Source organism: Panthera leo, chromosome B3, assembly GCF_018350215.1.
Source record: "Panthera leo isolate Ple1 chromosome B3, P.leo_Ple1_pat1.1, whole genome shotgun sequence".
Classification (NCBI taxonomy): domain Eukaryota; kingdom Metazoa; phylum Chordata; class Mammalia; order Carnivora; family Felidae; genus Panthera; species Panthera leo.
The window spans coordinates 145,560,309-145,587,639 of record NC_056684.1 but is presented as its reverse complement, the minus strand read 5'-3'; the positions used below and the strand labels follow the sequence as shown (position 1 = coordinate 145,587,639).

Sequence of the window (27,331 nt, the reverse complement as noted above, 5' to 3'; positions counted from 1 at the left end):
GTGTGGGCTGACAGCAGGCTGGACGCTCTCCAGCCCAACTGCCCATCTCCTCTGGGTCCACCCTGCGGCAGAGTTGGGGGATGTGATCCCCTGGGTGGGCAGACCCAGGGCTCCAGGCACCGGGTGGCACGACACCACCACAGCTGCGGCGTGAGGTCAGCGATCGCTCCAAAGCCACAGAAAGGGTGAAGGAATTGGGAGAAACCGAGGCTCAGTACTCAGCGCCGTGCCCCTCCTGCTACTTGTCCACAGCAGGCCTATTTTAGAGCGCTGCTGGTCCGCGAGTCCTTCAACGGCTGGGATAAAATTAGAACTCTTCTCTCCAGGAGCAAACGCGACATTTCTAGGCTTTGCTTTCTCGCCTACACCGCCCCCTGCTGGCAATGTCTCTGCACTGCCGCATCCCTGGTCTTGGGGGTCAAATGGGATTTTCGGGCCAATGAAGGGAGACCCCTGGGGCCAGGCATCCCCAGGCCAGACTCCAACGGCGGAGAGAGGAGGCCGAGGCAAGGGACGCCGGGACCTCGCCATGTGATAGAATGATTTATTAGAACAAATTCCATGACAACTCATATAAAATAATCGTTTTCCGAAAGACAGCCATAAGACCACCTGAGGACAGACAGACAGAAGTACCTCCGAGAAGCCAGACAAATAAGTTACCGATCCCGAGTCGAAGGCTGGAAGGGGGAGGAACAGGAATTTGTGAATAAAAAAAAAGTGTACAACGATCACTGAGGGTGGGTGTGGATGGAGAACGGCCACTGTTTGCTTCCAGGGGACGGGCTGCGGGCGACTGTGTGGGGCATGCAGGAGACAGCGGGCCGGCACCTCCTCCGTGTGGACCAGCAGGCTCGAGGGGCGGGGTCCTGGCAGGGACCCCGCCACCACTCGCACACAGAAACGGGGGGGGGAGGGGCGTACAGGACCCATGCACACGAGTCCACATCAGCTAAATGTAAACACAGACACACACGTCACCCATGGGGCCCGGATTCACACCCACTGGCCTCCGGGCCCCGTCCCGCAACCGCCACTCACACAGGCGCCAGGCAGGGTGCACGGCGACCCCGCGCCACGGCGGCCAGGGTGGGCCAGCCCCGCCCCCACCTGCCACAGCCCGCGGGCTCTTTGGCTTAGAGGCTCCAGAAACGGGCCCCCCTGGGGGGGCGTGCTCTGCCCCCCCTCCCCCGGCGTGTTCCCAGCTGAAAGAACCCTGAGAAGGCAAACTGTCCCGGGGGGGGGGGGGGGGGTCTCTCCCTGCTCTCCCCGCCCCGCCCCTGCACCGGGACCGGAGCACAGCAGCCTTGGGGGCCCCGAGCCAGACACCCAGGTAATGCCCACAGCATCAGGGAGGACGGGGGTGACGGTGGGGGAGGGCGGGCGGCCCAGGGAGGCTCTGGTTTCCAGCCACTTGGGTCTAGTGCTCACCACCCACCCCCCCGGCCCCACCCCGGCCTAGAACCGCAGGAAGCCGAGTGCGGCCAGCGTCCCGAGCTGGGACCTACCGCCCTGCAGTGTGGACACGTGCCTGGGCTGGCCGGGAGCACGGGCGCGTGTCTGGCATGCGTGTGTGCCCGTGTGCACGGCCGGCGTGGCAGCAGCCACACACTCGGTGGGCTTGGCAGTTGCGTTGGCACCAAAGAAGTGGGGTTCCCGCCCCGAACGTCTCCGCGGGCCACGTCCCCGCCCCAGGCCACCGGGCCGCAGAGCCGCCCGTGAGGGCCCCGGCCGGGTGCGCCCCGGCCTCCGGTCCCGGGGCACCGCCAGCCCCTCCCGGCTCTGTGTTTGGCACTGAAAGGCACCCCCCGGCCCAGCCGCGGCCGGCGCCCGGGGCCTCCGACAGAACAGTAGCCCCCGGCGCCAGAGGCGGGGGAGGGGCCTCCCGGGCCCAGGGAGCCGCGGCGATGGCACAGACGACTCTTTCCTCAAAAGCTAAAGACGAAAAGGACAGCGTGGAGAGGAGGCAGGGGACACACCTGTGACGCGGGCCGCGGCGGTGGCCGCAACGGGAGCCGGGCCGGGCCGGCCCGTCCAGCTGGGGTGCTGCTGGGAGCTAGGGAGGGGCCCGGGGAACCGAGGCCCCTGCCCAGGGGTTATGGCACGTGCGGGGGGCTCCGCGTGAACCGTCCGCAGCCGGGAAGGGCCGCAGTGGCGGATAAAGGGGGCTGGCGGCGCCGGCCCCGGGGCACAGGGGGACCGCCGCGGCCCCCACCGCCTAGATCAGGAACCTCTCCGCGTCAGGGAGGAAGTCGGGGAGGAAGGCGGGGTCCGGGAGGCCGGGGGACCCGCAGTTCGCCCGCGGCGGGCAGCTCCTCAGAGGCAGGGCCAAGGGGGGCGACGCTGGGCTCTGGGCGGCCGGCCGGCCTTTCCCAAGCTGGGCCGAGCCCGCAGCGCCCCGGTTTCCGGTCAGCAGGTCCAGATTCCCGCCGGGGTCCACGATGGCGTTGATGACTGCGGGGGCGGGAGCGTTAGGCCAGCCCGAGGGACCCACCCCGGGGCCTCCCAGCCGGCTAACGGTGGGCAATGCATCTGGTCTCCCAGCAAGGACCCTGCGTGGGGGTGGGGGGCAGCAGCACCAGTGTGGGTCCCCCCCCACCGCCCGCCCGCGTCTGGCCACACCCACCTTCCAGCTGCTTCTGTACCCGCCTCAGTTCTTTCAGGATGGAGCTGATTTCCTGGAAGCGAGCGAGCAGGGGAAGATGGGACAGGACCGCCAAGGGGTCACCTCTCCCCCAGGTCTGTGGCCAGAGCCCCCCACCCCCTGGAGCCAGGTGGCTGGGGGACGGGGCCGGCGCCCACCTTGTTGGACGTCTTCAGGATGGGCACCTCGTTCTCTGAGTTGATCCTGGCTTCCAGCTCCTCCCAGGCACGCCCTGTGTTCTGAAAGAGGATCCTGCCGCCCAGGGGTGGGAGCGGGACGGGCAGAGGACAGTGAGGACGGAAGCCTAGACCCACAGGCTCCCGGGCCACCCCACCCACCACGCCCCTCCCGCGCCCGAGGGGAAACTGAGGCCCGGAGGAGGGCCTGGGCCTGGCTGGTGCCAGAGCCCCCGTCCCCGCCTCACGTAGGGAGGGCTGGGGGTCGCCCTGGGGGCTCTGGCTGCCACAAGCTCAGGGCCTGGCGGCCGGGTGTGTGTGTGTGTGTGTGTGTGTGTGGCCCCGGCAGGCCCTGGCTGACATGTGCGTGTGTGTGTCCGAGGGGCCTGTGGAGCCCGCTGGCCCTGCTCACTTCATCTTCTCGGCGAGGTGCTCCGTGTTCTCTCGGATGGCGTGGGACAGCTGGGACACGGGGTTGAGCATCAGGTTGTCAAAGATCACCTGCGAGGACCAGGTGTCAGTGCGGCGCCCGGGAGCCCTGGGCACACCCCACCCCTGGCCAGAGGGACCCCTGTGTGCAGCCAGGCCAGCTGTCTGCAGGGGAGGGCGGGGGGGGCAGGCGCCTGCCTCCTCACGGTTCCAAGGCCGCATCTTGTTGGCGAGGGGGTCCTCACAGCGGTCGTTCATATTCTGGTCCAAGTCCCGAGAGCTCAGGGGGCCAGGTGGCACCTTCTGGAAGTTGAGGCTGGCCTCAGGGATTCGTTGCACCAGCTGCAGACAGGGCAGGGCTGCGTCAGCGCACCTCGGGGGCCGCCCGCCAGCAGGTGCGGGCACCCACGCCCCCCTGCTACGACAGCGAGGAGACAGCCGACCCCACGCCCTGGGCGCTCAGGACTCCTGGACGCCCCTGCCCCCAAGGCAGCTGTTCGGGGAGCCGAGCGGAGGACGCACAGCCTTGGTGCCTGTCCGCCCTCTGCCAAGGTGTGCCAGAAGCTGCCGCAGGGCGGGGGGGAGGCCAGACACGGCCTGACCGGACCTCACGGCTCAGGGAGCGGGGACGGGGCTGGGCTCACCTCCTCACGGGCGGAGATGGTTGAGGCAGGGGTGCTGGGCACGTTGCTGAGGGAGGGGCTACGGGCGGGCCCCGGTGAGCCCAACGAGTCACCGTCCCCGGCCACGTCATGGATCTCCCGGGCCAGGATGGCCACGTCCTTCACTAGCGTCTGGCTCAGCCTGCGGGAGCAGGGAAGAAGGCAGGTGCCGTGGGGTCTGCCGGGCTGGGGCCGGTGTTGGCAGGTCGGGGAGCAGGAGGCTGACAGAACCCGGTGCCCGTCCCCAGGCAGACCTCCCCCTCTCAGGTGCAGGCAGGAGCCCCTCCCAAGGGACAAGTGCCGGTGAGGGGCAGGCGGCCTGCAGCCTGGCCCAGACTGTGCCCCAGCGGCCATCGGCAACGTCAGAGCTGGCAGGGCCCCGTCCGGAGGCTCAAGGCCCCAGTGCCCCCTGAGGGGTGGCCGGAGCTGGGCCGGGCAGGGCCAGGTGGGAAGGGCTCCAGAGCGAGCCACACACACCCTCTCCTCCTCCGGCCACCAGGGCCGGGCATCAGGGCTGCCACAGAACGTGTGGCCACACGAGCCCTCCTCCGCAGGCAGGGACACCAAGGTGGGGGAGGGGTCACAGACCACGATCAGAATCAGGCAAAGGCTGACAGAGGCAGGCAGAGACCGGGCACCTGCCCGCAGGGGAGGCGGGGAGGCTGAGGGAGGCTAAGCCCCCAGCATCAGCCTGGCCTCACCCGCGCCCTGCACAGGCGATGACGTGCGTCCCCTCGAGCCCCCGAGGACCGGGGACGGCTTCTGCCCCTACTGCCTGCGAGGTCCCCAGGCCCAGCCTGCAGCCTCTGTTCCCTGTCCCCGAAGCTCATCGGGTTCCACAGCCAGCAGATCCTGTGCCACGGGAGCCCCCGGCCCAGGCTTGAGGCACTGGAGCCCCTTGTCACTGTCCGCCACCATCCCCCCTCACCGCAGGGGCACGAGGCCCACCCCGCCCAGCTTCCTCCCGTCAACGCCTGCGGTCGCCCCAGGGACGGGGACAGAGCTTCCAAGGCCACCGAGGACCAGGTCTCTGCCCTCGGCAGTCTCAGCACCACCCAGGGCACCTCCCAGCCGGCCCCCAGGGCCCATCCACTCCCAGCGGTACCGGTACCGCAGCCCCTGCCTGGCGGGGCCACCGGAGCCCAGCCCCCAGAAATGCTAGTCAGCTGGAGGTAACCATCCTGGCCGGCCCCTCCCTCCCCGGCAAGGCTGACCTAGGTCCCCTCAAGATGAGGCTCCCCCACTGGGCCCCACCCCCACCCTCCCTACGTCCAGAAAACACAGAAGAAGCCCCTCAAATTCACAACAGCACCAAACCAGCCTGTGCCCCTGCCTCAGTGCCCGACTCCACCCCCCACCCCACGTGCCCCTGCCTCAGTGCCTGCGGCCCCCCCCACCCCGCATGCCCCTGCCTCAGGGCCCGACCCCCTCCCCCCCGCGCTGTGTGTCCCTGCCTCAGTGCCCGACGCCCCCCCGCCCCGCATGCCCAACTCAGTGCCCGACTCCCCCCCCCCCGCCCCACGTGCCCCTGCCTCAGTGCCCAACCCTCCACCCTGCCCCACGTGCCCCTGCCTCAGTGCCCGACTCCCCCCCCCCCACCCCACGTGCCCCTGCCTCAGTGCCTGCGGCCACCTCCCACTCCACGTGCCCCTGCCTCAGTGCCCGACTCCCCCCCCCCGCCCCACGTGCCCCTGCCTCAGTGCCTGTGGCCCCCCCAACCCCGCATGCCCCTACCTCAGGGCCCGACACCCCCCCCCCCCCGCACTGCATGTCCCTGCCTCAGTCCCCGACTCCCCCCGCCCTGCAGGCCCGACTCAGTGCCCACGGCCCCCTGCCCCAGACCCGTCTCCTCTCTCTGGCCCCCAGCATATCAGATGCTCAAGCTTGCTCACTCTGGAAGCAGAGGCCTCCAAAGCCCCCAGGGGCCCTCCACTCCCCGTCCTCTCTCCTCTGCACCCTGCTCACCTCCCTCCTCCGGGTGAAGTGTCTCCTTCCAGAACCCTCACTCACCACCCCAGCGCACAGGCACCGCCCCCTCCCCCAGTGTCTTGGGAGCTCGGTTCCTGGTCCCCTTCTCTCCATGCCTGGCAGGTCCTCTCTGCTCCACCTCGAGTCTCCACGGCCTCCGTCACCAGCCCTGTGTCTCCACGCCCACACGGGCTGTTCTCCGGGGAACCACCTGCCTCTGGTCACCTCTTTCTAGGAGCCTCACGGGCTCAAGCTTAGCATCCTCAGCACCGAACACTCACCATTAGCCCAGGCCCAGGCTCCTGCCCTGCCGTGAGCCCTGCAGTGCTCAGCCAACGGCCGCTCCCCAGCACCCCCCACCCCACGTCTGCACTGTCCTTCCCAGCACCCGGCCGGAGGTGACCCAGCAAATGACCACACAAGAGAGTTCATCTTTAACAACCACAGCAGAGTCCTTCCTCAGCCCGGAGGTCCCACACCCGCCCACCCGTCCACACGCGAACCATCCGTCCGACAAGCGTCCACGGAGCCCGTCTGGGAAGAGAACCCGAAGCCCAGGTCTGCCCTGCCCTGCCCTGCCAGGGCGGGGGCGCCCTCTGGATGGACGGCTCACCTGGCAATCTCCGCGATCTCTGCCGTCTGCACAATAAAACCGTAGGGGTCGGGATCCTCCTCCTCGTCGTCCGTGTCCCGGAGGCCGGGGACCCGGGGTCGGGTCCGGCCGGAGCTGCCGGCCCGTGGGGTCTGCGTGGCTGCCGAGGTGCGGGCGCGTGCGTGTTTGGGGGAGCCGTACTCCTCCTCGGACGTGGACGTGCAGTCTGAGCCCTGCTGCCGCCGGCGTGTGCCTGGGCGCGTGCATTCGTTCCGGGAGCAAGAACAGAACAGAGCAGCACTCAGCACGCTGCGGCAGCCCAGGCCCCTCTGGGCGAGGGCCCGGCACCGCGGGACAGGCCACCGCCGGCCGAGAAGCCGACAGCGGGGCGGGCAGCCCGGCGCCTCCACGGCTGGAGCTGATCGGCCCCGGGCAGCCGCGCGTCCCGTGGGGAGGTCAGCGCCCTTAGCGGCAGGAAATGGGACCCACAGAGACCCCAAATCAGGGCGAAACTCTCCACGTGGATCAGCCCCAGCCCCTCCCTGGTCTCAGACCTGACTCCTCACAGCGGCGGCAAACACACTCAGAGGGAAACACGAGGACGGGCAGTGGGTCCCCGACCCCGGACCACACTGCCCCTGCTTCGTCCTCCAGTGGAGCCCGGACCTCGGCACCCCTTGCCCCCAGCGGGGGTGGAGGCCCCCATGGCCCCCGCCCAGGACCAGAAAGCAGGGGCGCCCTGCTTCTGCAGCTGCGGGAGGCACAGGCCAGAGAGCCCACCCTTCAGTTCGCTCGGGGGACGGGCTCCCCAGCGGGCAAGACATCGGGCCACCCCCGGGGCAGGAGACCGGCGCCAGCCGCCACGGCCCCATCTGTCCTCGCCGTGCGTGTGCACAGACCGCGGGCGGCCCGGGGCCTCTGCCCAGGGGTGCGTGGGAGACAGACACGGCCCTCCCCCACCGCGGGCTTTGTGGGCGTCCAGGGAAGACACCCTCCCCGGGCCCCAGGGCACGGCTCGGGCCTCTGCCTGTACCTCGTGAGCCGGATGCCAGCCCAGAGCGCCAGGGAAGAGTGTGCAGCCCGGCCCGCTGTCCGCAGCCACGTGGGTCCCCCCCTGGGGTCAGCGAGAGCCCCGCCCCCCTGCGGCCTGGGCCTCCCGGGGCACTTGCGCGTGCCTGTGGAGACACGCCTGCTTGCAGGAGCGGGGGGTCCCCGCGGGCTGGAACCGGGACCCCGCAGCCCTGCGCCAGGCCAGCACAGGAACCCACCGCCCAGGCTGGCTGCCCCCGGCACTCACTGGGCGAGGAGTATCGGGCGCTGCCCGGGCGGGCCCTGCTGAAGGGCTGGCGGGGCACCGTGGTGGAACTGGCGGCCTTCCTGGCAGCGGCCCGCGCCTCGGCCATGACGGGCTTGCGGCCAGCGCAGTACAGCTCGACGCTGCGGCCGGAGAAGCCGGCCCGGGCGGGGGCCGCCTCCGAGTCGCCGGGCCCCGTGAAGGACCCGGCCCGCTTCCGCGGCATGGCCAGGATGTCCAGGCGTGACAACTTCTTGGCCTGCTCGGCAGCCGGCCGGCCCACCGGCTCCAGGTTGGCTGGGGGTCCCCGTTCCCCGTCTGCAGCCTCCGTGTCCGAGGCATCCCCCAGCCGGGCCCGCCTCAGCCGGGAGGCCCGCGTGGGCCGGGGGGTGGACAGGCTGTTGGAGCGGGTCAGCACCTGCTGTGCCTTCTGGGAGCCCGTGGGGCCTCGGCCCGGCTCCTCCCGGGTGGCTGGAGACGGCGGTGGGGCCGCAGGCTTCCGGCGAGGCCCTGGCCGCCCTGCCCCGCTGGCCGCGGGGGGCTCGTGGTCACAGGTGACCGTGTCCGTGCCAGGCGGGTGGGCCGGGCCCGAGCCTCGTTCTTCATCAGGCCAGTCCGAGGGCACCCGGGGCCCAGGGCCACGCCGCGCAGCCACGCGCCTCGCGTCGGTAGGGCCCGGCGGGCGACGCTTCTCTGACAGCCGGTCCCAGGCGCTGTTCAAGGAGACGGTCCCCGGGTCCTGTGTCGCCGGCGGGGACGGCGGCTTGTCCTTCTGCAGCCCCGTGGGCTGGGTGCCGGTCGGGCTGGGCCCGTTCTTACCGCTGAGCAAGCTCACAGTGCTAGCCGTGTCCACGTCAGAGTCCCCGGACAGGGAGTCGTCCGGCGGCCCGGGGGCACTGCCCATCTGGCCCTCGGTCTCATCCGTGGGCTTGGAGAGCAGTCGGGCCTCCAGGGCTGCCAGGGCCGTCTCCGTCTCCTTCAGAATCAGGTGGGTGTCCTGAGGGTGGAGGTCCGTGCGTGAGGCCCGGGCCGCAGCCAGGTCCTGCAGGAGGGGGTGGCTGGAGATGTGTGGAAGCTGGCCAGGCGCCGGGGGGCCAGTGGCCGGCTCCTTGCTGAAGCTCTCCTGCCGCACCAAGGCCGGGGCAGAGCCCTCGGGCTCCGGGGACCGCCCTGTCCGCAGCTGGATGACCATCCTCCCGCTGGTGCTCACGTAGACGCCGTCCCTCACCGGGGGGCTGGCCTGGGCCACCCGTCCTGGGCCCTCCGCCTCCCCCGGAGCCACAGACGGTTTCCTAGGGAAGGCCGCCTCCCCGTTCTGGTCCCCAATGAAGAAAGAGGTGGGGGCTGGCTCCCCGGGGGCCCTTGGCGAGCGCCGGCCCTTCGTCCACGCCGGTCCCTCCTGGGGGCTCCTGCGTCTCTCCTCACGCGGGGCCCCGCCCAGCTCGGAGCCCCGCCCACCATCTGACCCACTGGCATCGCTGAGGCTGTCGGGCTCCAAGTCCTCCTGGCCCAAGAGGCAGCTGGCCTGCTCACTGCCCGGCTCCGGAGGCCCGGGGCCGCTCCTCCTGGTGGCCTCAAGGCCCCCAGGGCTGTCTGCCCTGTCGCCGGGCAGCTGTGGGAGTAGCCGTCGCTGGCGCACGGGCAGAGCCCCCTCGAGCTCCCCGGCTCTGCGCCCAGGGCCCTCTTCTGCAAAGACAGGGGCGACCTGGTTGGAGCGGCCACAGGCCTGTAGGCCCTCAGGCAGGCCGGAAGCCCGGCCTTCCTCCAGAGAGCCGGCGCGCACGCGCACCCGAGTGTCCAGCACGAGGGCCTGAGGCCACCCCTTCCCCCCTCCCCCTCCCCCTCCCCCTCAGTCCCCCACCCCTCTGCCGGGCCGGAACCACTTACCTGCCAGGCCTGGGTCTGAGTAGCTATCAGCCAGGCTGGCCCAGCGGGACACCCACTTCTGACCCCCGGGGGAGCCCGGCACCGTGAGGCCCTGCGGAGCGAAGGGCAAGCCGTGTCTACGGCAAGGAGGGGCGGGGGCAGCGGGGCAGCTCCCCCCACACCTGGCCCAAACGCGCCATCCCTGCACTGCGGCACACCCCTCCGTCAGAGGCAGCCAGGCGACCCCTCGCGCTCCCCTGGGCTTGCGGGAGCCCCACGCAACTGCCAACGTAACTACCTGGTCCGAGCCCAGTTTGGCGGCCCGGAGGTCAGCAGCTGTGACTCAGGCCAGCCCCGCCCGTGGGCACAGGAGTACCCAGGGGCCCCACCCGACTCAGAGCCCCAGGGCCTGCCCTTGAGCCCTCCACACAGGGGCCCCCACCCAGCCGCCAGGTGGGCACGCCACTCACGGAAGGTTCCACGCGGCCTTGCAGAGGGGCTGGAACGCCGCGCAGGCCAGGCCACAACCCTCGAGTGCGTACAGGACCCGAGGGCGGGGCGCCGGCCTGGCTGCCGTCCTCCCTCGCCCGGCCCCTCCCCGGAGCAGTGTGTGTCCCACATACCTGGAGCCCCCCTTGGGGGTCTATGCCCACTGGCCGGGAGGCAAACTCCTGCAGGAGGGCCATGCGCTGGGCCACCCCGTCACCGGCCGCGTCTCTGTCCCCTCGGATGACCGGACGAAAGGTGGCCGAGGACACCCTGGAGAGCTCGGGAGACTCAAGTACCCCAAAGACCTGCCGGGAGGGACGGCCACGCCCGGGTCAGCGCCAACCCACCGACCGCGCCCCCCTCCCGGCCGGGCCCCCACGCCCCTGCCACGCAGACCTGGTCGATCATCTGGCGGGCCTCCTCCACCTCCGGATCCTGCACGTCCGTCTCTATGGTGTAAGTCCCCGCGTCGCTCAGGCTGTCGTCCTCGTCCTGCTTCCGAGCCTTGGTCAGCTGGGGGTCAGCGGGGGGTGGCGGCGGGGTCGCAGGGGCCACGGGGCTGGCCCCACGGGGGGTCTCAGGGGCAGGCGACTCCGGGGATGCCTTGTCAGGGCCGGGCCGGGCGGCAGGGGGGCCGTCCCACGGGCACTGAGCCATGAAGTCCTGGGCCAGACGGGAACGGCGCCCCACACTGCCAAAGGGCCGCGGGGAGGCCCGGGGGGCGGGCGAGGACCCCCCCAGCCGCTCCTCTGTCCTCTCCCGCTTGAGCGAGCTGGCCCGCTGTGGCCCCGAGCTGCCGCCCGTCCCCCGCGCCGGGGCCGGGGCCGGGGCGCCGGGGCGGTCCCTGTCGGCCGGCCCGGGGCCTCGGCGCTTGTCGGCCTTGGGGTCCCCGGCAGGGGTGTGCGTGAAAGACTGGGAGCGCTTCTTGCGGGGCGCGTCCTGGTCGAAGAACTCGATGACAAAGGCCTGCTGGTTGTGCAGCAGTTCCTGGGGGTCCCGCTTCAGCTGCCTCTGCAGCCGCACCTGCGCCCCGCCGCCCTCCGCGGGGACCCCGGCCGCCGCCGCCTTGGCCGTGGGGTCCTCCGAGTCGCTCTGTGTGCCGTCCTCGTGCTTGTGGCCTGGGAGTGGGGGATCCCCAGCTGTCACAGGTGCTCGGGGACACAGCGCCCCACACCCCGCCCCACACGGCCGAGACGGGCAGCCGAAACGCGCTGGATGGCCCCGAGTGCGAGGCGAGTCCAGAACAATCGCCTGCACACGGGACATCAACCAACCTGACCGGGGCGCCCCCAGGGAGGCGAGGGGGCCGCGGGGCAGTCCCGGGGCCCGTGGTGGGCCAGCCGGTCGGCACTCACCCTTGAGGGTGCGGGTGTGCACGGGCAGGTCACTCTTGGTGCTGTGGCGGTCGTCACCGGGGCCGGCCCGGCACAGCAGGCTGGGGTCATTGTGCACCAGCCAGTCGGCCACCTTGGTCTCCGCAGAGACGGCCTCCGCAGGCGTGGCCTCCCTGCCGGGCGGCCTCCTCTGGCGCAGGGAGAACTTGGTGACGTGGTCCTTGATCTTAACCTTGCCGGGGCTGCCGTCGTCAAACTCGATAGTGAAGGAGGCGTGGCTCTGTACCACGGGGGCTGCACCGGCCACGCCGGGCTCCACGTCCTTGGTGGGGGCCTCCTGCACCGGCGCCTCGGGGGGCCGTGGCGGCGGGGCCTCCTTCGTGGGGATCTCGAAGTAACTGGGCTCCCGCCTGAACGCGTAGCTGGGAGGCTCCGCTGCAGCCCGGAAGCCGGCCATTGTCCCGGCCAGCTCCCTGTCCTGCTGCGACGGCTCCTTGGGCCGCTCTACGTCGGTGGGGGGAGAAAACACGTCCTTGGGGCTGCAGGGTAGCACCCTCACCCCACCCGTGTCTGCCAAGACCGCCGTCTCCCCCGGCGCAGGCACCTCCGGGGGTTCTGGGGACCCACCTGGGTCGGGCTCCTCTGGGCGCCGGTCCTCACACGGACTGTCGCCCTCATCCTCGCCCCACCAGGAGGGCTGTCCGTACAGAGGGGTCCGGTAGGCTGCTGCCTCTGCAGAGGGAGGACAGTCCCACCCCGAGTCACTGTGGCACCGACACAGACAAGGAGGGAGACCCGGAGCCGGGGGAGACACTGGCCTCTGGAGGGGTCCCAGCATCAGCTCCCGTCTCAGACCTGCGGCTGCCCAGGACCCTGCCTTAACTGCTTCAACGTGACCGCTCTGAGCCCTGTTCTGCATCCACAGTGGGGGACGGTCGCAGGGAGTCCAGGACACTGGCTTCCCCCAGCCCCGCCCGGGCCTCCCTGAGGGGCAGGCACCCCCTCCAGCCCAGCCCCGGGCTCCCCAGGGCCTGCCTGCCAGAAGGTCAGGAGGACAGGAGTCCATACCCAGGGACAGTCTCTCCGAGGCTCTGGAAGTGACTCAGGCCACAAAGGGGGCCCAGGAGGCTGGGAGACGGGGCAAGGGTCCGTGCTGGTAGGAGAGAGTCATCTGGATGGGGCAGACCCGTGGGGGGGCCGGCCTGTGCGCCTTGGGGCTGCCCTACCTGCTCCCGGCCTCCGGTCCGCCCTCTCCGGCCTGGGGCTCGAGGACTCGCAGTAGGGGGTGTGCTGGGGCAGTGCCTCGCCCTTCCTGGGTGCCGGGCTCTTGACGCTCACCTGCAGCTGGCTAGTGTACTTCTCGTGCTGCGGGCAGCGAGGCGGGGATGAGGGGGGGAGGGGGTGAGGGTGGGGTCCAGCTCTGGAGACGCCCAGGGCAGCCTGCCTTCCTCTCAGTCCAGAGGGGGCAGGAACTGGCCCCACACACGAGCTCTCCTTACCGACCCCCATGGAGTTGACAGCCTGAGGTGGAAACCGGGGGTCCTTGCCCAAGCCTGGGGGGGTCCTCGAGACCAGGAAGCTTCGGGAAGGGGGTGGGGGAGGCAGGGGCGGGCGGCAATCATCAGAGGTGACGCCCCGCCCAGGACCCACCAGAGAGAGGGGAGGGATGGGCCCCAGGGCACGGGAGGTGGGGAGCAGCGGTCTACCCCAAGAGACCGTGCACGTGAATGTTGGTTTGCACGCGTGCGTCTGTGTACGTCTGTGTGAGTGCGTGTGTGCGTGCCGGGCTCCCCTGGTCGAGGCCTGCGGTTGTAGAAGTCGGCCTCACGCTGGCCGGTGACTCCAGGCAGGCTGCCCACAGGCCCGGTGCTGCCCACAGCTCACTCCAAAGATGGGGCTAGGGCTAGTCTCCCCCACACGGAGCTCCTGGGTAAAGCTATGGACAGGGTCCCCCAAGTCAGGGCTCCAAGACTCCCACACAAACGAGCAAGGGGAGAGGACGTGGCCGTCCTGCCAGGGCCCCCCCACCCGGGCCCCTCAAGCCCTGACCGAGAGTACCCCAGGACCCCCTACAGGGCTGTCCCCAAATACTGACCGCTCCTGCCTGTTCCTGGCCACCACCTGCGGTAGACCGCTCGGGGTCCTCCTCGGTACCCAGGATGCCTCTCGGCGCCCCCACCCCCCCAGCTGGTACAGGCACACAGCAGCCCCTTCTCCGTGCCCAGCACCCGCGGCTGCATCAGCCTCGGGGGAGTGACCGTCTTCCCCACCCGCTAGACTGGCCAGTCTGGCAGGACAGGCCCCACCAGGCTGGGCTGACTCATGGCACCGGCACCAGCACCAGGCCACGGGAGCCAAGAGGCTGAGGGTGCTGGCCCGGGAGGGCTGTGGGGCGCAGGGGCCTCGCGGGGGGAGCCCCTGGGCTGCGCGCCGGCACTGACCCTGAGCGCCTCCTCGGGGACCCGGTGCTGCACACGCTCCAGCACGTACATGTTGGAATGTGGCAGCGAGTTAAGGCAAACCCAGAGCAGAGGAGCCAGGATAAGGGCGCAGGGCAGCGGGGGAGCAGACGGCCCAGAGGAGAGGCGTGTGCTGCCCCCCAACAGCCGCTTGTGCACCAGGCCCGTGCCCACGCTGCACCAACGGCCTGCGTGCCAGGCTGCCCAACTCAGAGACGCAGGACACAGCCCGTTCCGGAACCCAGCACACCCCTCTCCCCGCCCACCACTAGGGCCACGAACATGCCCTCTACACGCCCCCCACAAAGGGCAGGGCGGGCAGGTGATGCGCCCAGGAGCCAGGCCACACAGTTAGCTCCTGGCTCCCATCCCAGACCACCCCTCGGCCCTGGCCTCCCTATGTTCTAGAGGTGGGGAGGGGAGGGCTCAGCCAGGGGCTGTGTCCATACCCCCTGGGGGGTATGCCCACACAAGTGCAGGCTGCGGTGGGCAGAGGAGAAGACAGGGTGAGCTCCAGCTGCGTGCGGGTCCCCAGAGCAACCAGGCTGCTCAGGGCGGAGGCCCAGCCCTCAGTCACACATGCTCTGAGCACAGAACGCCACGCCTGGGCAGCCCCCGGCTCGCCCCTGGGTCCCAGGTCGGCGCACTGGTTCCTGGAGCCCTGTGTCAGCTCAGACCAGGAGGTGGGAAGCAGTTCCCTGAGACTGGGGCCTCCGTCTGGGGAAGAGCGGGTACAGGTCAGGCCGGAGCCCAGGCTAATGGCCGTGGGCCGTGAGCACGGAGCAGCTGTGCCCACTGGGGCCCCTACCACCGCCAGGACAACCTGGGCCAGGACAACCTAGGGCGACCTGGGCCAGAAGGAGGGGGCACGGCCCGGAAAGGATATCATAGCCGAACCGGATGACGTCATGGAGCTTCAGCGTGACGTACTTCTGGTCCGGGATGCGCACATCATTCACGAACGTCTGCAGAGGAAGCAGGTGGCGGGGCCCGGTCGGCAGCAAGCAGGACAACAACTCAGGAGTCCACTCCTTCCGCACTGCTCTGGGCCAGGCAGCGTGCTGCCCCCCAACAGCCGCTTGTGCACCAGGCCCGTGCCCACGCTGCACCAACGACCTGCGTGCCTGTGACACATGTGCACCCAGCCTCAACCCTGAAGGGACCCCAGGACAGGCAGCCGCTGAAGGACCGGCGTCACCTAGACTCCCAGGACCCTCAGGTAGCCCCACAGTGTCCTTGGCAGTGGCCACGTGGCGAGGCTGGTCTGGTTGTGCAAAGCCACCCGCTCCCCGGAACCCTCTTCCCCCACCCAGGGACTTCTAATTGTCTGGTCGCCGGATACCGCGCTGTGGCCAGACGGGTGGGAGAGCCCCGCACACCCTGAGGGCCCCTGGGTGACAGAGGGACAACAGACGTGGGGGCCAGAGTCTGGTAGGAGCAACACGAGGCCTGGAGGACGTGGTACAGGGCGGAGGCGGGCAGAGCAGGCCCGAGAGGGCTCCATGCGCACACTTTGTTTGCGGAGGAGGAGTCCTCGGCCCGAGCAGGGAGCGGAGGACGCAGGGCTGGCAGGGGGGCAGCCGGGAGGCTCTGCAGACACGCCCTGCCCGCCCGTGTCCTTGGCTGCGCTCGGTGTCACGCGGGCAGGCAAGAGCTGACCCCAGCTACACAGACATCCCAGGCCTCTGAGGATGGGGGAGCACCAGCCAGGCCAGCGGCCCCAGGGACCCTCTCAGCACCGCATGGTCCGGGGGTCGGCGTCTCGGTGCGGCCCACACGGGCGGAGGGAGCGCTCTCCCCCCTTGCAGCCCCATCCGGTAGGGCCAAGAGAGGAGGGGTTCGGGGGCCCGAGAGCCCTGGACGGAAGTGCTGGGTGGGAGGCGGTCCGGGGTGCCCAGCACTCGCCAGCCGGAGGCTACTGGGGACCCCTGACTCAGGGTGGAGGGCAGGCTGCACGAGCCGGAGGGACAGGGTGAGAGGCCCCTGGGGCAGGCAGAAACAACACACCCAGACGGACACTGGACCCAGACGGACACTGGACCCTGGACAGAGCCTTCACCGGACCCCTCCCTGCTGCGCCCTGCTCACGAGAGGCCACGTGGCCCCCGGGACAGGGTGTCCCAGCGGACACCTGAGCAGACCCACTTCCAGCCTGCAGGTGGCCTCCACTGCCCACACTAGGGCTCCTTTCTCCAGAACGGCCCTGCCCAGGGGAGGAGGCCAAGGGGCCACGGCACCTGCGGGTGGCTTCCTCCCCACAGGAGCAGGAGTTTCAGGAGGAGGCCAGGTGGGAACAGAGCAGAGGGATGTGGTCACCGAGGGGAAGTGACCACAAGGGGTGGCAGGGGGGGTGGGCTGAGGGTGGTGGGGTGAGGCCAGGGGAGAGGGGCGGAGCCAACACAGGGGGAGGTCACGAAGAGCCAAGGCTGAGGGATAGGCCATGATGGGGGGCGGGGTGGGTAAGAGGGGTGCTGCCACCAGGAGGAGGGGTCATAAGAGGGGGTGATCATCACAAAGGGAGGGTGGGGCCAGCAGAGGTAGGGGTCCTGAAGAGGGTGGGGCCAGCAGTCAGAGGGGGTGGAGCCAACACAGGAGGAGGGGTCATGAAGAGGTGGGGGGGCAGCACTGACAGAGGGGTCCTGAAGAGGGAAGGGCCAGCACAGAAGAAAGGGTCATGAAGAAGGGCGGAGCCAGCACAGAGGGAGGGGTCGTGAAGGGGGAGGGGAGGGGGCAGCTCAGAGGGAGGGGTCATGAAGGGGGAGGGGAGGGGGCAGCTCAGAGGGAGGGGTCATGAAGGGGGAGGGGTGAGGGCAGCTCAGAGGGAGGGGTCGTGAAGGGGGCGGGGCGGGCAGCTCAGAGGGAGGAGTTGTGAAGGGGGAGGGGTGGTCAGCTCAGAGGGAGGAGTCGTGAAGGGGGAGGGGCGGGCAGCTCAGAGGGAGGGGTCGTGAAGGGGGAGGGGTGGTCAGCTCAGAGGGAGGGGTCGTGAAGGGGGAGGGGTGAGGGCAGCTCAGAGGGAGGGGTCGTGAAGGGGGAGGGGTGAGGGCAGCTCAGAGGGAGGGGTCGTGAAGGGGGAGGGGTGGTCAGCTCAGAGGGAGGAGTTGTGAAGGGGGAGGGGTGGGCAGCTCAGAGGGAGGGGTCGTGAAGGGGGAGGGGTGGTCAGCTCAGAGGGAGGAGTCGTGAAGGGGGAGGGGCGGGCAGCTCCGAGGGAGGGGTCGTGAAGGGGGAGGGGCGGGGCAGCTCAGAGGCCCCTAGCACTCACCCCGTTCAGGCTGCCCAAGTCCTTCACCCAGTGTTCGTCCCTGTCCTGGTCGTAGTTGATGACGGCATGCTGCTTGTCCACGCTGCGGGACTGGGGACACACAGACTGCCCTCAGCCCACCTTCCCGGTTAGGTGTGGGCCGCGGAGGCAGAGGAACCCCCAGTGGGAGCCCCATCCTCTCCAACCACCACCCCCCCCCACCACCACCAGACCAACACCAGCCACCTGGGCCTGGGAGCCCCCGAGGCCCCACCCACGCCCCCATCTTGAGTGCGTGTGTCCCAGAAAGCCCACCCGGCCTGACTCCACTAGCTGTGCCAGCCACGGGAGCGGGCCACAGGGAATTGGCGAGGTGCCAAGGCCGGGTCCTCCCGCCCCCTGCTGCCCCCCACCCCCGGGGCCCTCCCCCCATCCCCGAGGCTGCCCCTGCTCAGCCGGGGGGAGGGCTGGGAACCCCCTGGTCATCTGGCACATGCTGCTGTTCACCCCCAAGGGCAGTTGGGGGCAGGCAGAGCCCACAGAGAGGATGGACGGGCGGGGGGGCTCAGGGAGAGGCCTCCCCCCACTCCCAGTCAGCCCCACAGGGGCCCGCGCAGCCTCTGCCAATGACGGTCACACACAGACACGGTGCGTCTATGTGCCCTCACACACGGGGCTCACACCCGGCCACACAGGTGCACACGTACATCAGTGCTCCCACACCGAGCGCTTCTAACCTTTCCCTGGTCGCCACCCCCTCAGGACCCCTCCGAGGATGGTCACCCAACCCCTCCCCCAGCCACGAGGCCGGCGGTCCTGGCACAAGGCACACGGCCACTGCCCACCCCACCCCCACCCTGCTGGAGGCCCCGGGCGGCCAGGCGGCCCCTGCATCCCTCTCTCGCCACCTGAGGAGACCCAGGCCTGGGACCAGCCCCCGGAGAGGCCAGCAGAACCGGCCAACCTAGGAGGTGTCCAGACCCACCTGGATGGCAATATATGGCCCCGTGCACCTGCCGGGCAGTGCCTCCACAAGACACCCGGACCTATCTGCAAGGGCCCGGGATGGCCCCTGGCCCAGGACCCGAGTGCCCGTGTGACTACGCCACTCGAGGGTCGTCAGCTCTCACAGGTGAGTGCCCAGACCTTCCCTCCCCGAGACAGCCGGACCCACAGAGCCCACTTCCTCTCCGACACTCTCCACCTGCTCAGCCCCTCTGGCACCACCAGGCTAGGGCCCAGTACCTCCCACAGACTAGAAGCCCCTAGGGCAGGGCCTCCTGCCTCACCCAGAGACCCAAGGGCACAGCAAGGTGCGGGTGGGGGTGGACACGGGTTCCGGCCCCGCTCTGCCCTGCCCAGGTCACTCTGCTCGGCAGATGGGCCGAATGCTCTGGAGAACAGACCATAGTGGGTGGGCGGGGCCCCAGCAGCAGCCTCCAGCCCTGCCTGCCCATCAGAGGCCCCATGCGGCCAGACCCACAAGGCTGCTGCTGCAGTGGGGGGCCTGGGGGGAGAGGCATTAGGAGGGGAGGGGGCGCAGGCCACAGGCCTCCGGTCCTCTGGAAGGAAGCAGGGCTGCAGGGGCGATCCAGAGGGCAGAGCAGCCTGTGGGGCCGTCCCAGCACTGCCGAGGGGGCCAGGGAGGCAGGGGTCAGCCCTGCTGCGAGCATGTGCCCTGGTCAGCCCCCAGGACCGAGACTGCTGAGGCTCCCGGTGCCAACACATCTGCCTCCCAGAGCAGCGGGCCTCTGACCGGGTGAGTCTCACCTTGAAACCCACGCCTCACCCCCCAGGCCTCACCTCTGCCCCCATCCTGGATCCCTCATCCAAAGTGGGCACCCACGCCAGCCAGGTCCTGGCCACCCTGGCCGCAGCCTCCTCCCTGGATGCTGGGCACCACCTCCTCCATCAGACTCTCCTGCTGGTCCCCGACGCAGGCCCGCCCAGCACTCACCCACCCCCACAGCCGGCCCTAGTGACCCTCCACGGCAGCCCCCCACTGGCCCTGGCCTGGGCCTCCCCCACCTGGCACGGGGCTTGCTGGGGGACACTGGCGCTCCCTCACCTGGGCCTCAGGCCCCTGGCTGCAGGTGGGGTTGACAAGGACAGCAGCTCTCTGGGGGACCTGAGTGCTCAGCCCGCCTCACCTCGGGCCGAGTAACCGTCCCTTGCGAGTCTGCTGTCACAGTGCCGAGAGCCCAGCCTGATGGCGGAGAGGGCTAGTGCTGCTGTGGGTCTGGGGGCTTGCCTCCACCCGCACCCTCTCCCAAGCTCGGCCCAGGGCTCCAGGACAGGCCAGCCGCCCGCCTCAGCCCTGCCCGACACTTTGGGTGCCAAAGGAAACCCCCGCCTGTGGAAGGTGAGCCTGGAGCCGGGCCTCGCCCTCTTTGCAGCCAGGTAGCAGATTTTGGCGGGGGGCAGCTGCAGGCCCGGGGAAGAGCCCTGGGAAGGGGCATGCCACGGGGCTCTTGCCAGCTCCATCCCAGGAGCTGGTGCCACACGGGGCTGGCCCGAGGCAGCAGCAAGGGCATGCTGTCCCTCAGGGTTGGAGACCCCCTTTGCCAAGGAATAACCCCGCTGGAGGGGCTTCTGGGCTGAAGCCTGAACAACTCTCTTCCCTCCCCAAGCCTCACACCCCCACTCCTAGACACGTCCCTGGCTACCTTCTGGGCGGCTCAAGCCCAAACCTGACTCCTCCCTCCCTGCCCACGGCCCCACAGCCTCCCCCAGGAACGCCACCAGCTGAGGGTCCACCTGTTCCCGCCCTACCTGTTCCCGCCATACCCTCTTGCCCCCAGGCACCCACTGGCCTTCCTCCCCAACCCGTCCCCTCCACAGCCACCTTCCTCCTATCCTCTCAGCCCCCATCGGTCCTGCCGTCTTTCTTCTGCAGAAACTTCCCGGGGCTCCCGACCAGCCGGAGAGGAAAGGCTGGTCTTGTCCCGTGAGCCGAAGGCCCCGGAGGCCTCTCTGAACCTTCCTCTCCCTGCCCTGCCCCGGCCAGACCTCTGGCTCCTTGCTTGCCACAGTGCCCTCATCTGCACCCACGGCCAGGGCTGCCCCATCCAGTCCCCAGGCCCGCCCTCCACTCCCAGCCAGGGCTCTGGCACCAGGACCAATGGGGAGCAGGCGGAGAGGGACCTCCGGAAGCCTCCCTCCCAGCCCTGACACCCCAAGCCCGAAGCAGACCCCAATTCCACCACGCTCAGGTGCTCAGAGGCTGGGCGTCCACCATGGGAGGGGGAGGCAGCCCCTTGACCCCCCCAGCCGCCCCGTGGAAAGCAGCCTCGGCATGCACTAGCAAAACGGCCCTGAGAAGCTCCAAACGTTTCGAGCTTTGGGAAAAGGTCTAGCGACACTTACTTTACAAGAAATAAAGACGTGCTTCCAGACTCTGTGTCTGACTCCCGCACGGGAAGGAGCCCCGCCCGGCCAGGCTGACCCTGGCAGCGGCCAAACCCCAGGGCTCCGGACACGCCCTCCTGCTAGCCCACAAGCGCCCACAGCGGACGGCCTCAGCCTGTCCGCCCGCCCGGGGCTGTGGTTTCCGAGGAAGGATCTGAGCGGACAAATCCCAACAGGCTCTGACCGGACAAACTGGGCGGAAGCGGAGACGACACCTATCCACGGGCACGCGCGTGCCTGTTACGTCCACGGGTGCACCCGCACAGGCCCCCACGAGTGTGCCCGGCCCCCCTGGGGGCAGGAGCCTCGGCAGCCTGACCTGGGCCCGCGTCCACACTCACGTCTGTGTTACTTAACACACCCTGGAGGGGCACCAGCTCTGGGCCAGGCTTGCATGGCATGGACACGGTGGCGAGCCGCCCGCGGGGCTGCTGGAGGACACGGGGTGGCACGTGGCCAGGTGGCCGTCTCTGCCTCCGGAACGCTCTCTCCCCACGTCCTCTGCCCCCGAGGGCCAAGCCACAGCCCCTCCTGCCTGGTCTGTGGCACAAGCCTCCCGGACAGCCCCGTGCTCCCCGGCCTCCTCCCTCTGCCCCGTACAGCGGCCCCAGCGGCCTGGCACCCCTGCCAGCCCTCCACGCCTCTCCTCCTCCTGGGTGTTCAGCTCCATGGTCCCCATCCTGTCCCCAGGGCCACCTCTTTTGGGCCTCTCCCCTGGGGACTCACCTGGTCCGGCTTACATGTGTGTGGCCGGCCCCACCCCTGGAGCGCTGACCCGGGCGGGGCGGGGGGGGGGGGGGGGGGGGGGGGGGGGGGGGGAGGGGCGGGCAGGGTCTCTGCGTGGCCGTCCCAGCGCCAGGACAGGACGGTGCTCCATCACAACTGTTGAGCCACAAATGTGGGAACGAAGACGAGGACAGTGCAGAGGGAAAGCCCGGGCCCTCCGGGAGCATGAGGCAGGGAGCGGGTGAGGAGGGGCTGGCTGGTGAGGATAAGCAGGTGAGGGCACCCGAGGAGAGGTCCCGGACAGCCAGGGCAGGTGTAGGGTGAGGCTGGGCCCGGTGTGCCTGTCCCTGAACCTGGGTGAAGTGGCAGTGGCACCTGCGGTGGCCCAAAGCACAGGTGAGAGAGGGAAGGTCAGGGCTGGTCCCTGGACCACGGACGGGGACCCTGGCTGGGACCCCGGTGGAGGGGAGGATGGTGGGTTTGCTCAGTAGCACACAGCTTGGGCTGCCTCTGTGATGTCCAAGCAGGCTATGAACACAGGGGGCTCAAGGCTGGGGGCGGGACACATCGGGACACCACGTGAATCATCTGAGCATGGGTGTGGACAGGACCCCAGGGAGGTACAAGCTGTGGCCATCCCAGCATGCTCAGGGTCCGGGCAGAGAGGGAGGCTGCAGGGGCGGACGGCATCCCCACACCCCCTCTATGCCTGCGTGAGCTCCTGGAGCCTCAGTTTCCCCATGTGCCAGAGGACAGCCAGGGGAGAAACACAGGAACAGCCAGGCCGGGGGCCGGCCCCCACGAATGGCTGAGAAGCCCTCACTGCTCCTGGCCTGCTCAGGGCTCCACCACGGACTCACCAGAACTAGGCACTGGACCCCAAACCCTGCGATTAGCCTGACCCCCTCCCCGTGACCCAGAAGCCTCTCCACCAACACCTGGGGAGAGAAGCAAGCAGAGTGAGGGTCCGATGCAGGGGGGACAGAGCCAGGCAGTGGGCAGAAAGAACGCCCACAGAGGCCCCCTGTCAGGCACTGCCTCCTCCAAGAGGCCCTCCTGGCCACCCTAGGGAGACCGGCAGAACCATCCACACACTACACAGGCACACAGCACCTTGCCAGGGGTCAGGGACAAACGCGGTGACCCCGAAGCCAGCACACGTTCGGATCTGCCTCCCATGACAGAGAGCAGGGGTCACATCCCACGATACCACCCAGGGGGAGCAGCAGCCACGTCCAGACCCACGCGGGCCATCCCGGAGGCCCGGACGCACCCACAGCTGCTGCCTGCCTCGTGGGGACCCAGTGCCGCGAGTGCTCTTTATACTTGTAGGCAGTTTTTAAAGGTCAAGACCCCTTCGTGACCTGTGGGAACCATACGAGATTGATGCTTCAATGCCCATAAGGAACGTCCTCCGGGTCCAGCCGCGTCAGCTGGATCACCACCGCCAGGCTGCCGCATCCGGATCCCGGCAAAGCGGAGTGGCTGCCGTGGGGACGTGCGGCCCGGAAGGCCCCCAACAGACACCCAGGGCTTTACAGAAGACACGTGCCCACCCTGTACAGAGTCACCGACTCGGTCCCTCCGGCATCCACAGGCGTGAAGAGAAATATGGAGACGGACTGTTCCGGATTAAAGACGCTTAAGAGGCCCAGCAACCAGACACGATGTGGGAACTTTGCTGGTCTGCGGTCAGGCAAGTCAGAGGACCTTGGGGAGAAGCCCGGGTGTCCAGACCGGGATGGGCTCTGCCCTCGGGAGAGGGAGACACACATGTGCTGCCCACGTGAATGTGCACGTGGCTGGGAGCCCCGCGTGCCCACGCGTCCTGGGGAACGGGTAGCAGCAGCCAGGTTTGCACAAGGAACCAGGGCCGTGCGGGCAGTGCACCACACCCAGGACACCTCTCCTTCCGAGAGTCCCACAGCGGGTGGCATGGGGCTTGAGGGGCTGGGGGGCAGGGGCCCATGGGCCACAAGGGGCCGGGGCCGTGGGGAGCCTGACTCCGTCGCACCCATGAGGGCAGGGAAAAGGACCCCCGAACTAGGGTGAACCCTACAGGGTCGTCCACCTCCCTTCCCTCCTCGTTCCCAAATAGCCAGATGCGTGAGCCCCACAGAAGCCAAACTCGGACTCTGAAACCCAGGGCCCGAGAAATTCCTCACTGTCAAGTGCCCGGTACCCTGACTCCACCGGCCTCTTCTATCCCAGAAAGGCCCCTTCCCCACCCCAGGGTGCCTCAACGGGCTGCCCTGGACAGCTCTCATGCTCAGAGCTGGCCCCGCGGCTCCCCACTCGGCTCATGGCCCAGGTGGGGCCCCCGGACAAGAATATGGACATGTCCACTCTGCGGCACCTTCCAAAGGTGGGGTCCCTGACACCTTGAGAGCCTGATAGAAGCCTAAGCAACTTCCGGTCAGAAAGCTCCAATGCGCAGGCGCAGGAACCGGCCCTGTGCACACACTCAGGCCCTGCTGCTCCCAGCGATGTGTGTGGTGCCCTCCGGACCCGCCCCCGGCCCCGCCCCTCGGCCCCGCCCCTCGGGCGCCCCGACTCACCTGCAGCATAAGCTCACACTCATCACGCCCCACGAAGATGAGCTCTCGCGGGAGCCGGTGGCGGGTGCCACCGCTGCTCACCAGGAACCAGGAGGTGACGCTCATCTTGGCGAAGGCAAGGCCCGTCTGGCCCTGAGGGGAAGGAGTCATTAGGGCAGGCGTCCCTCCCTGCACCCCCGCTCCAGGGCACGCGCTCTGAACCAGGGGATCAGCTTCCCCGGCTGAGGGCAGGAGGGCCCGGGGGGAGACAGCTGAAGACAAGAGTCCTGAGCCGTCAATACACCTATCACCTCGAGGAGACCGAACACTTTGGGGGCAGAGGCCTCCACGCAGGCCAGCGCCAGGTGGCCAAGGAATCAGGTGACCCCTCCAGTGCCCAGGAGGGGGGTGCTTTGGTGCCCAAGGTCCTGGGGGCATCGGTGGAGGATGGGTGTGAGGGGCTGGTATGGTCAAGATGAGCAGGGAAGCGAAGGCAGGTGGACGGGCACAGTGGGGACAACCTGAGTGGCAACAAGGGCCAGTGTCACCCGGAGACCAGGCCCTGGGGCAGCCGGAGGCCCCCATGCAGCCAGCATGCACACGCTGTCACACAGAGCCCGCTCGCGCGGAGCCCCAGAGCCGAGCTGCGCCATCACGGCAGCATAGGCACTTGGGCCCCAAACACACACACGCTCATGGGACACACGTGTGCACATGGGCCACACCACACGTGGAGCACCGCCTACGAGCGCTCTGGCCCCTTTTCTCTGCACAGACACTGCTGAAGCGCGCGCGCACACACACACACACACACACACACACACACACACACACACTGGGGCAAGTCGCATCATGAGGGCCACCGTGTGCCGAGCGCTGTCCTGGACTGTGAGCAGCTGTGCCCTGCATCGGGGGCTCTCCAGCTGGGCAGGCCGCAGCAAGGCTGAAAGGCTCTGAGGAAGTGTGAGCGTCCCAGAGGAAGGATGGGCAGGGGGAGGGGGGGGAGGGTGTCTGGGAAGGCGCCCCGGAAAGCTGACATGTAACACCAGGAGGTGGATGTGCACGTCCCAGGCAGAGGGACAACCCGTGCAGAGACATGGGGTCGTAAGGCCTGCGGCTGGAGCCAAAAGCTGGCTCCAGGACACGCTTCACCTCTGGGGGGCTCAGCGCAAAACCCAAGTGTTGTAGTCTTGTCCAGAAGTCATGAAGGATTTCCAGTTAGAGCAGAGCACGGGCCCGGTTGGCGCCTGTGTGGCCAGCCCTGGAGGTCCCAAGGCCGCGATGTGACTCACAGGACACAGCACGGACGAGAGGTTAGGCAGACTAGGGGGAGGCGACCGGGAAGAGAGAGGAAGGTGCCGCCACCCTGGCGGAAGCAGAGGGGGTCCCCAGGCCCTGTCCCTTTGCTACCCGCACCCAGAGGCCCAGGTCTCAGCTCCCTTCTGGGCAGACAGTGAGCAAGGCCAGTACCAGCACATGCCAGTCCGGGAAGGCCCGAGTGGCCATGTGTCCCAACGCATACCCTCATGACGCCTGAGGCAAGCAGGTGGGAAGCCGTGGGAAAATCCAGCCCAGAAGGCAGCTCCAGTCTGCCAGAACCCCCTCCCCGGGGCCTCGGGCGCTCCCTGAGAGTCCAGCCAGAGGGGCAGGAGACAGAGGCCAAGGGGGTGGGGACCTGTGGAGGCCTCCCTCATGAGGGCAGCTGGGGGAGGGGACAAGGCTTTCTCTGGCAAAGCCCCCGCCCCATCATTGCCCTTCCCAGCCCCCACATCCCACACTCTTGCATCACCTGCTAAGGTCTCCAAAAGGCAGCGACCCCACCCAGAGGAGGCCACAGCCTCGACTTAACAGCAAAGGGAGGCCAGGCCCCCAGAGCCTGGTTTTGCGGCTGTTCCAGAGCCCACCCAACCCTGCCACCACCAGCCCATCCTGAAAGGGCTCAGGCCAGGGGAGCCTGCGTTTGGATGTTCCCAAACAGCCTGCGGCTGGTTCGGGGCTGGGCTGGCCACCGTTGCTAGGAGGGAGAATAATAAACACCCCAAACTTGTCCCCCGGCCGCCCCAGCCAGAAAAGCCACCCGCCAGGAGGTGAGGAGGAAGGTGGAGCCGCCCGGGGGCAGGGGCTGGGAGCGGCCGGGGCTGGGAACGGGAAAGGATGGGGGCAGGGGCCGGGAGCCGGCCGGGACTGCGAATGGGAAAGGATGGGGGCAGGGGCCGGGAGCGGCAGGGGCTGGGGCGGGCGGGCGGCTGGAAGGAGCAGACGGAACGGAGGCCGGGGACAGGCCGGGAGAGGAGGCAGGGACCGCGGAGAGACGGCGGCGACACGGGAAACGAGGAGGAGGGAGGGACCGCGGGAGGAGAGACCAGGCCGGGCGGCGGCCGGGCCCGGAGGGGGAGGGACAGGCGCCTTCTGAATCAGCGCTCTCCGGGGCGGCCATGGCCGAGCCGGTGCCTGGGCGGGGACCCCGGCGCCCAGGCCTGCGCGCCCCTCTCCAGGCCGCGTAGACGCGCGCCAGGCGCCGCTCCCGGCCTGGCGCAGCCCTGGGCCGCCTCCGCGGCGGCGGGGACCGGCCCGGCCAGGTGTGCCCGCGGCCGCCGTCCCCACGCCTTTGTCCCGCCCGGAGGGGACCTGCCCCCCGGCCCCCCGCCCCCTTCCATCCCCGCGCGGCGCCGCAGGCGCAGGTGCGGGCGCAGGGAGGCCCCGGGCTTACCTGCGGCTCGGCCCCGGCGCGGCCCCGGCCCTCCCGCCCGCACCTGCCGGCCGAGCGCTGGGCGGGGCCGCCGCCTAGGACATGCCCGGCGCGGCCCGCACGCTCGCGGCAGCCCCGGCCGAGCCCACGGGCGGAGCGGCGGCCCCGCGGCCTGGCGCGCGGGTCCCTGACGTCTGCGGGCGCGCGCCCCGCCCCGCGCCCGGGCCCCGCCCCCTCCCGCCCCGCGCCCGGGCCCCGCCCCGCCCCCGCCCCGCCCCCGGAAATCCAGGTTAGGGCGGGCCCCGGTGCCAGGTGAACGCCGCCCTCGCCCCTCGCGCGCTCCCCTCCGCGTCTCCGCGCCCCCCGCAGACCCCTCCCGTCTCCGTCTGCGTCCCGGCCCCCCGCGCCCGCCCACCCCGCCCGCAGACGCCCTCCCCTCCCAGTGTCCGCCCCGCCCCGGCCTCGGCTGGGGGACCTGCCCCCGCGTGCCCGGCGGACCCTGGGGCCCGGAGCAGCCCGCAGTCCTGGCCCTGGGCCCGCGGCTTAACGCTTCACCGCGCTCCGGGAGCCCTCCCGGCCCCTAACCTTTAGCCCCGCCCGCCCAAATGCGGGTGGAGCCTGGGGGGAGGGGGAGGGAGTCCCCGAGGCCCGCCCGCGCCCCCGGCGCCCAGGCGCGGGGCTCTCCGGGCTGGGCTGGGGGCGGGGGTCGTGGGCGTCGGCTGGGGGCCGAGGGACGGGTGCGTCCGGGCGCTCGCGAGGTGCTCACCGCTCCCGGGGTCGGGGCCCACGGGCCGCTGGCTCGGTGCTGGGCGTTACCGCA

The 27,331-nt window shown here is 69.8% G+C and overlaps 2 protein-coding genes across 6 annotated transcripts; one reads left to right on the top strand and one right to left on the bottom strand.

Moving 5' to 3' along the window:
* Positions 1-527: 527 nt before the first annotated feature.
* CEP170B (centrosomal protein 170B) lies at positions 528-27,331 on the bottom strand. 5 transcript variants are annotated; one of them, XM_042944458.1, is made up of 19 exons: positions 27,278-27,331; positions 23,844-23,975; positions 17,173-17,262; positions 14,800-14,878; positions 13,896-13,954; positions 12,681-12,819; positions 12,082-12,186; positions 11,476-11,958; positions 10,517-11,238; positions 10,255-10,425; positions 9,653-9,743; positions 7,769-9,451; positions 6,493-6,724; positions 3,894-4,053; positions 3,448-3,591; positions 3,233-3,321; positions 2,803-2,896; positions 2,627-2,678; positions 528-2,454 (listed from the first exon to the last, which is right to left on the bottom strand). In XM_042944458.1, exons 2-19 carry the CDS (start codon positions 23,946-23,948, stop codon positions 2,219-2,221), a joined length of 4,734 nt encoding a protein of 1,577 aa, XP_042800392.1. In that variant the 5' UTR covers positions 23,949-23,975; positions 27,278-27,331; the 3' UTR covers positions 528-2,218. The 5 variants fall into 5 exon arrangements, 3 of the variants coding, with proteins under 3 accessions (XP_042800392.1, XP_042800393.1, XP_042800394.1); XM_042944459.1 differs by lacking the exon at positions 27,278-27,331 and adding an exon at positions 26,533-26,598; XR_006204113.1 differs by having other exon boundaries at positions 2,420-2,454; positions 2,803-2,883.
* On the top strand, positions 17,587-19,128 carry LOC122223193 (formin-like protein 18). The gene is made up of 3 exons (XM_042944461.1): positions 17,587-17,799; positions 17,914-18,283; positions 18,838-19,128. Exons 1-3 carry the CDS (start codon positions 17,645-17,647, stop codon positions 18,904-18,906), a joined length of 594 nt encoding a protein of 197 aa, XP_042800395.1. The 5' UTR covers positions 17,587-17,644; the 3' UTR covers positions 18,907-19,128.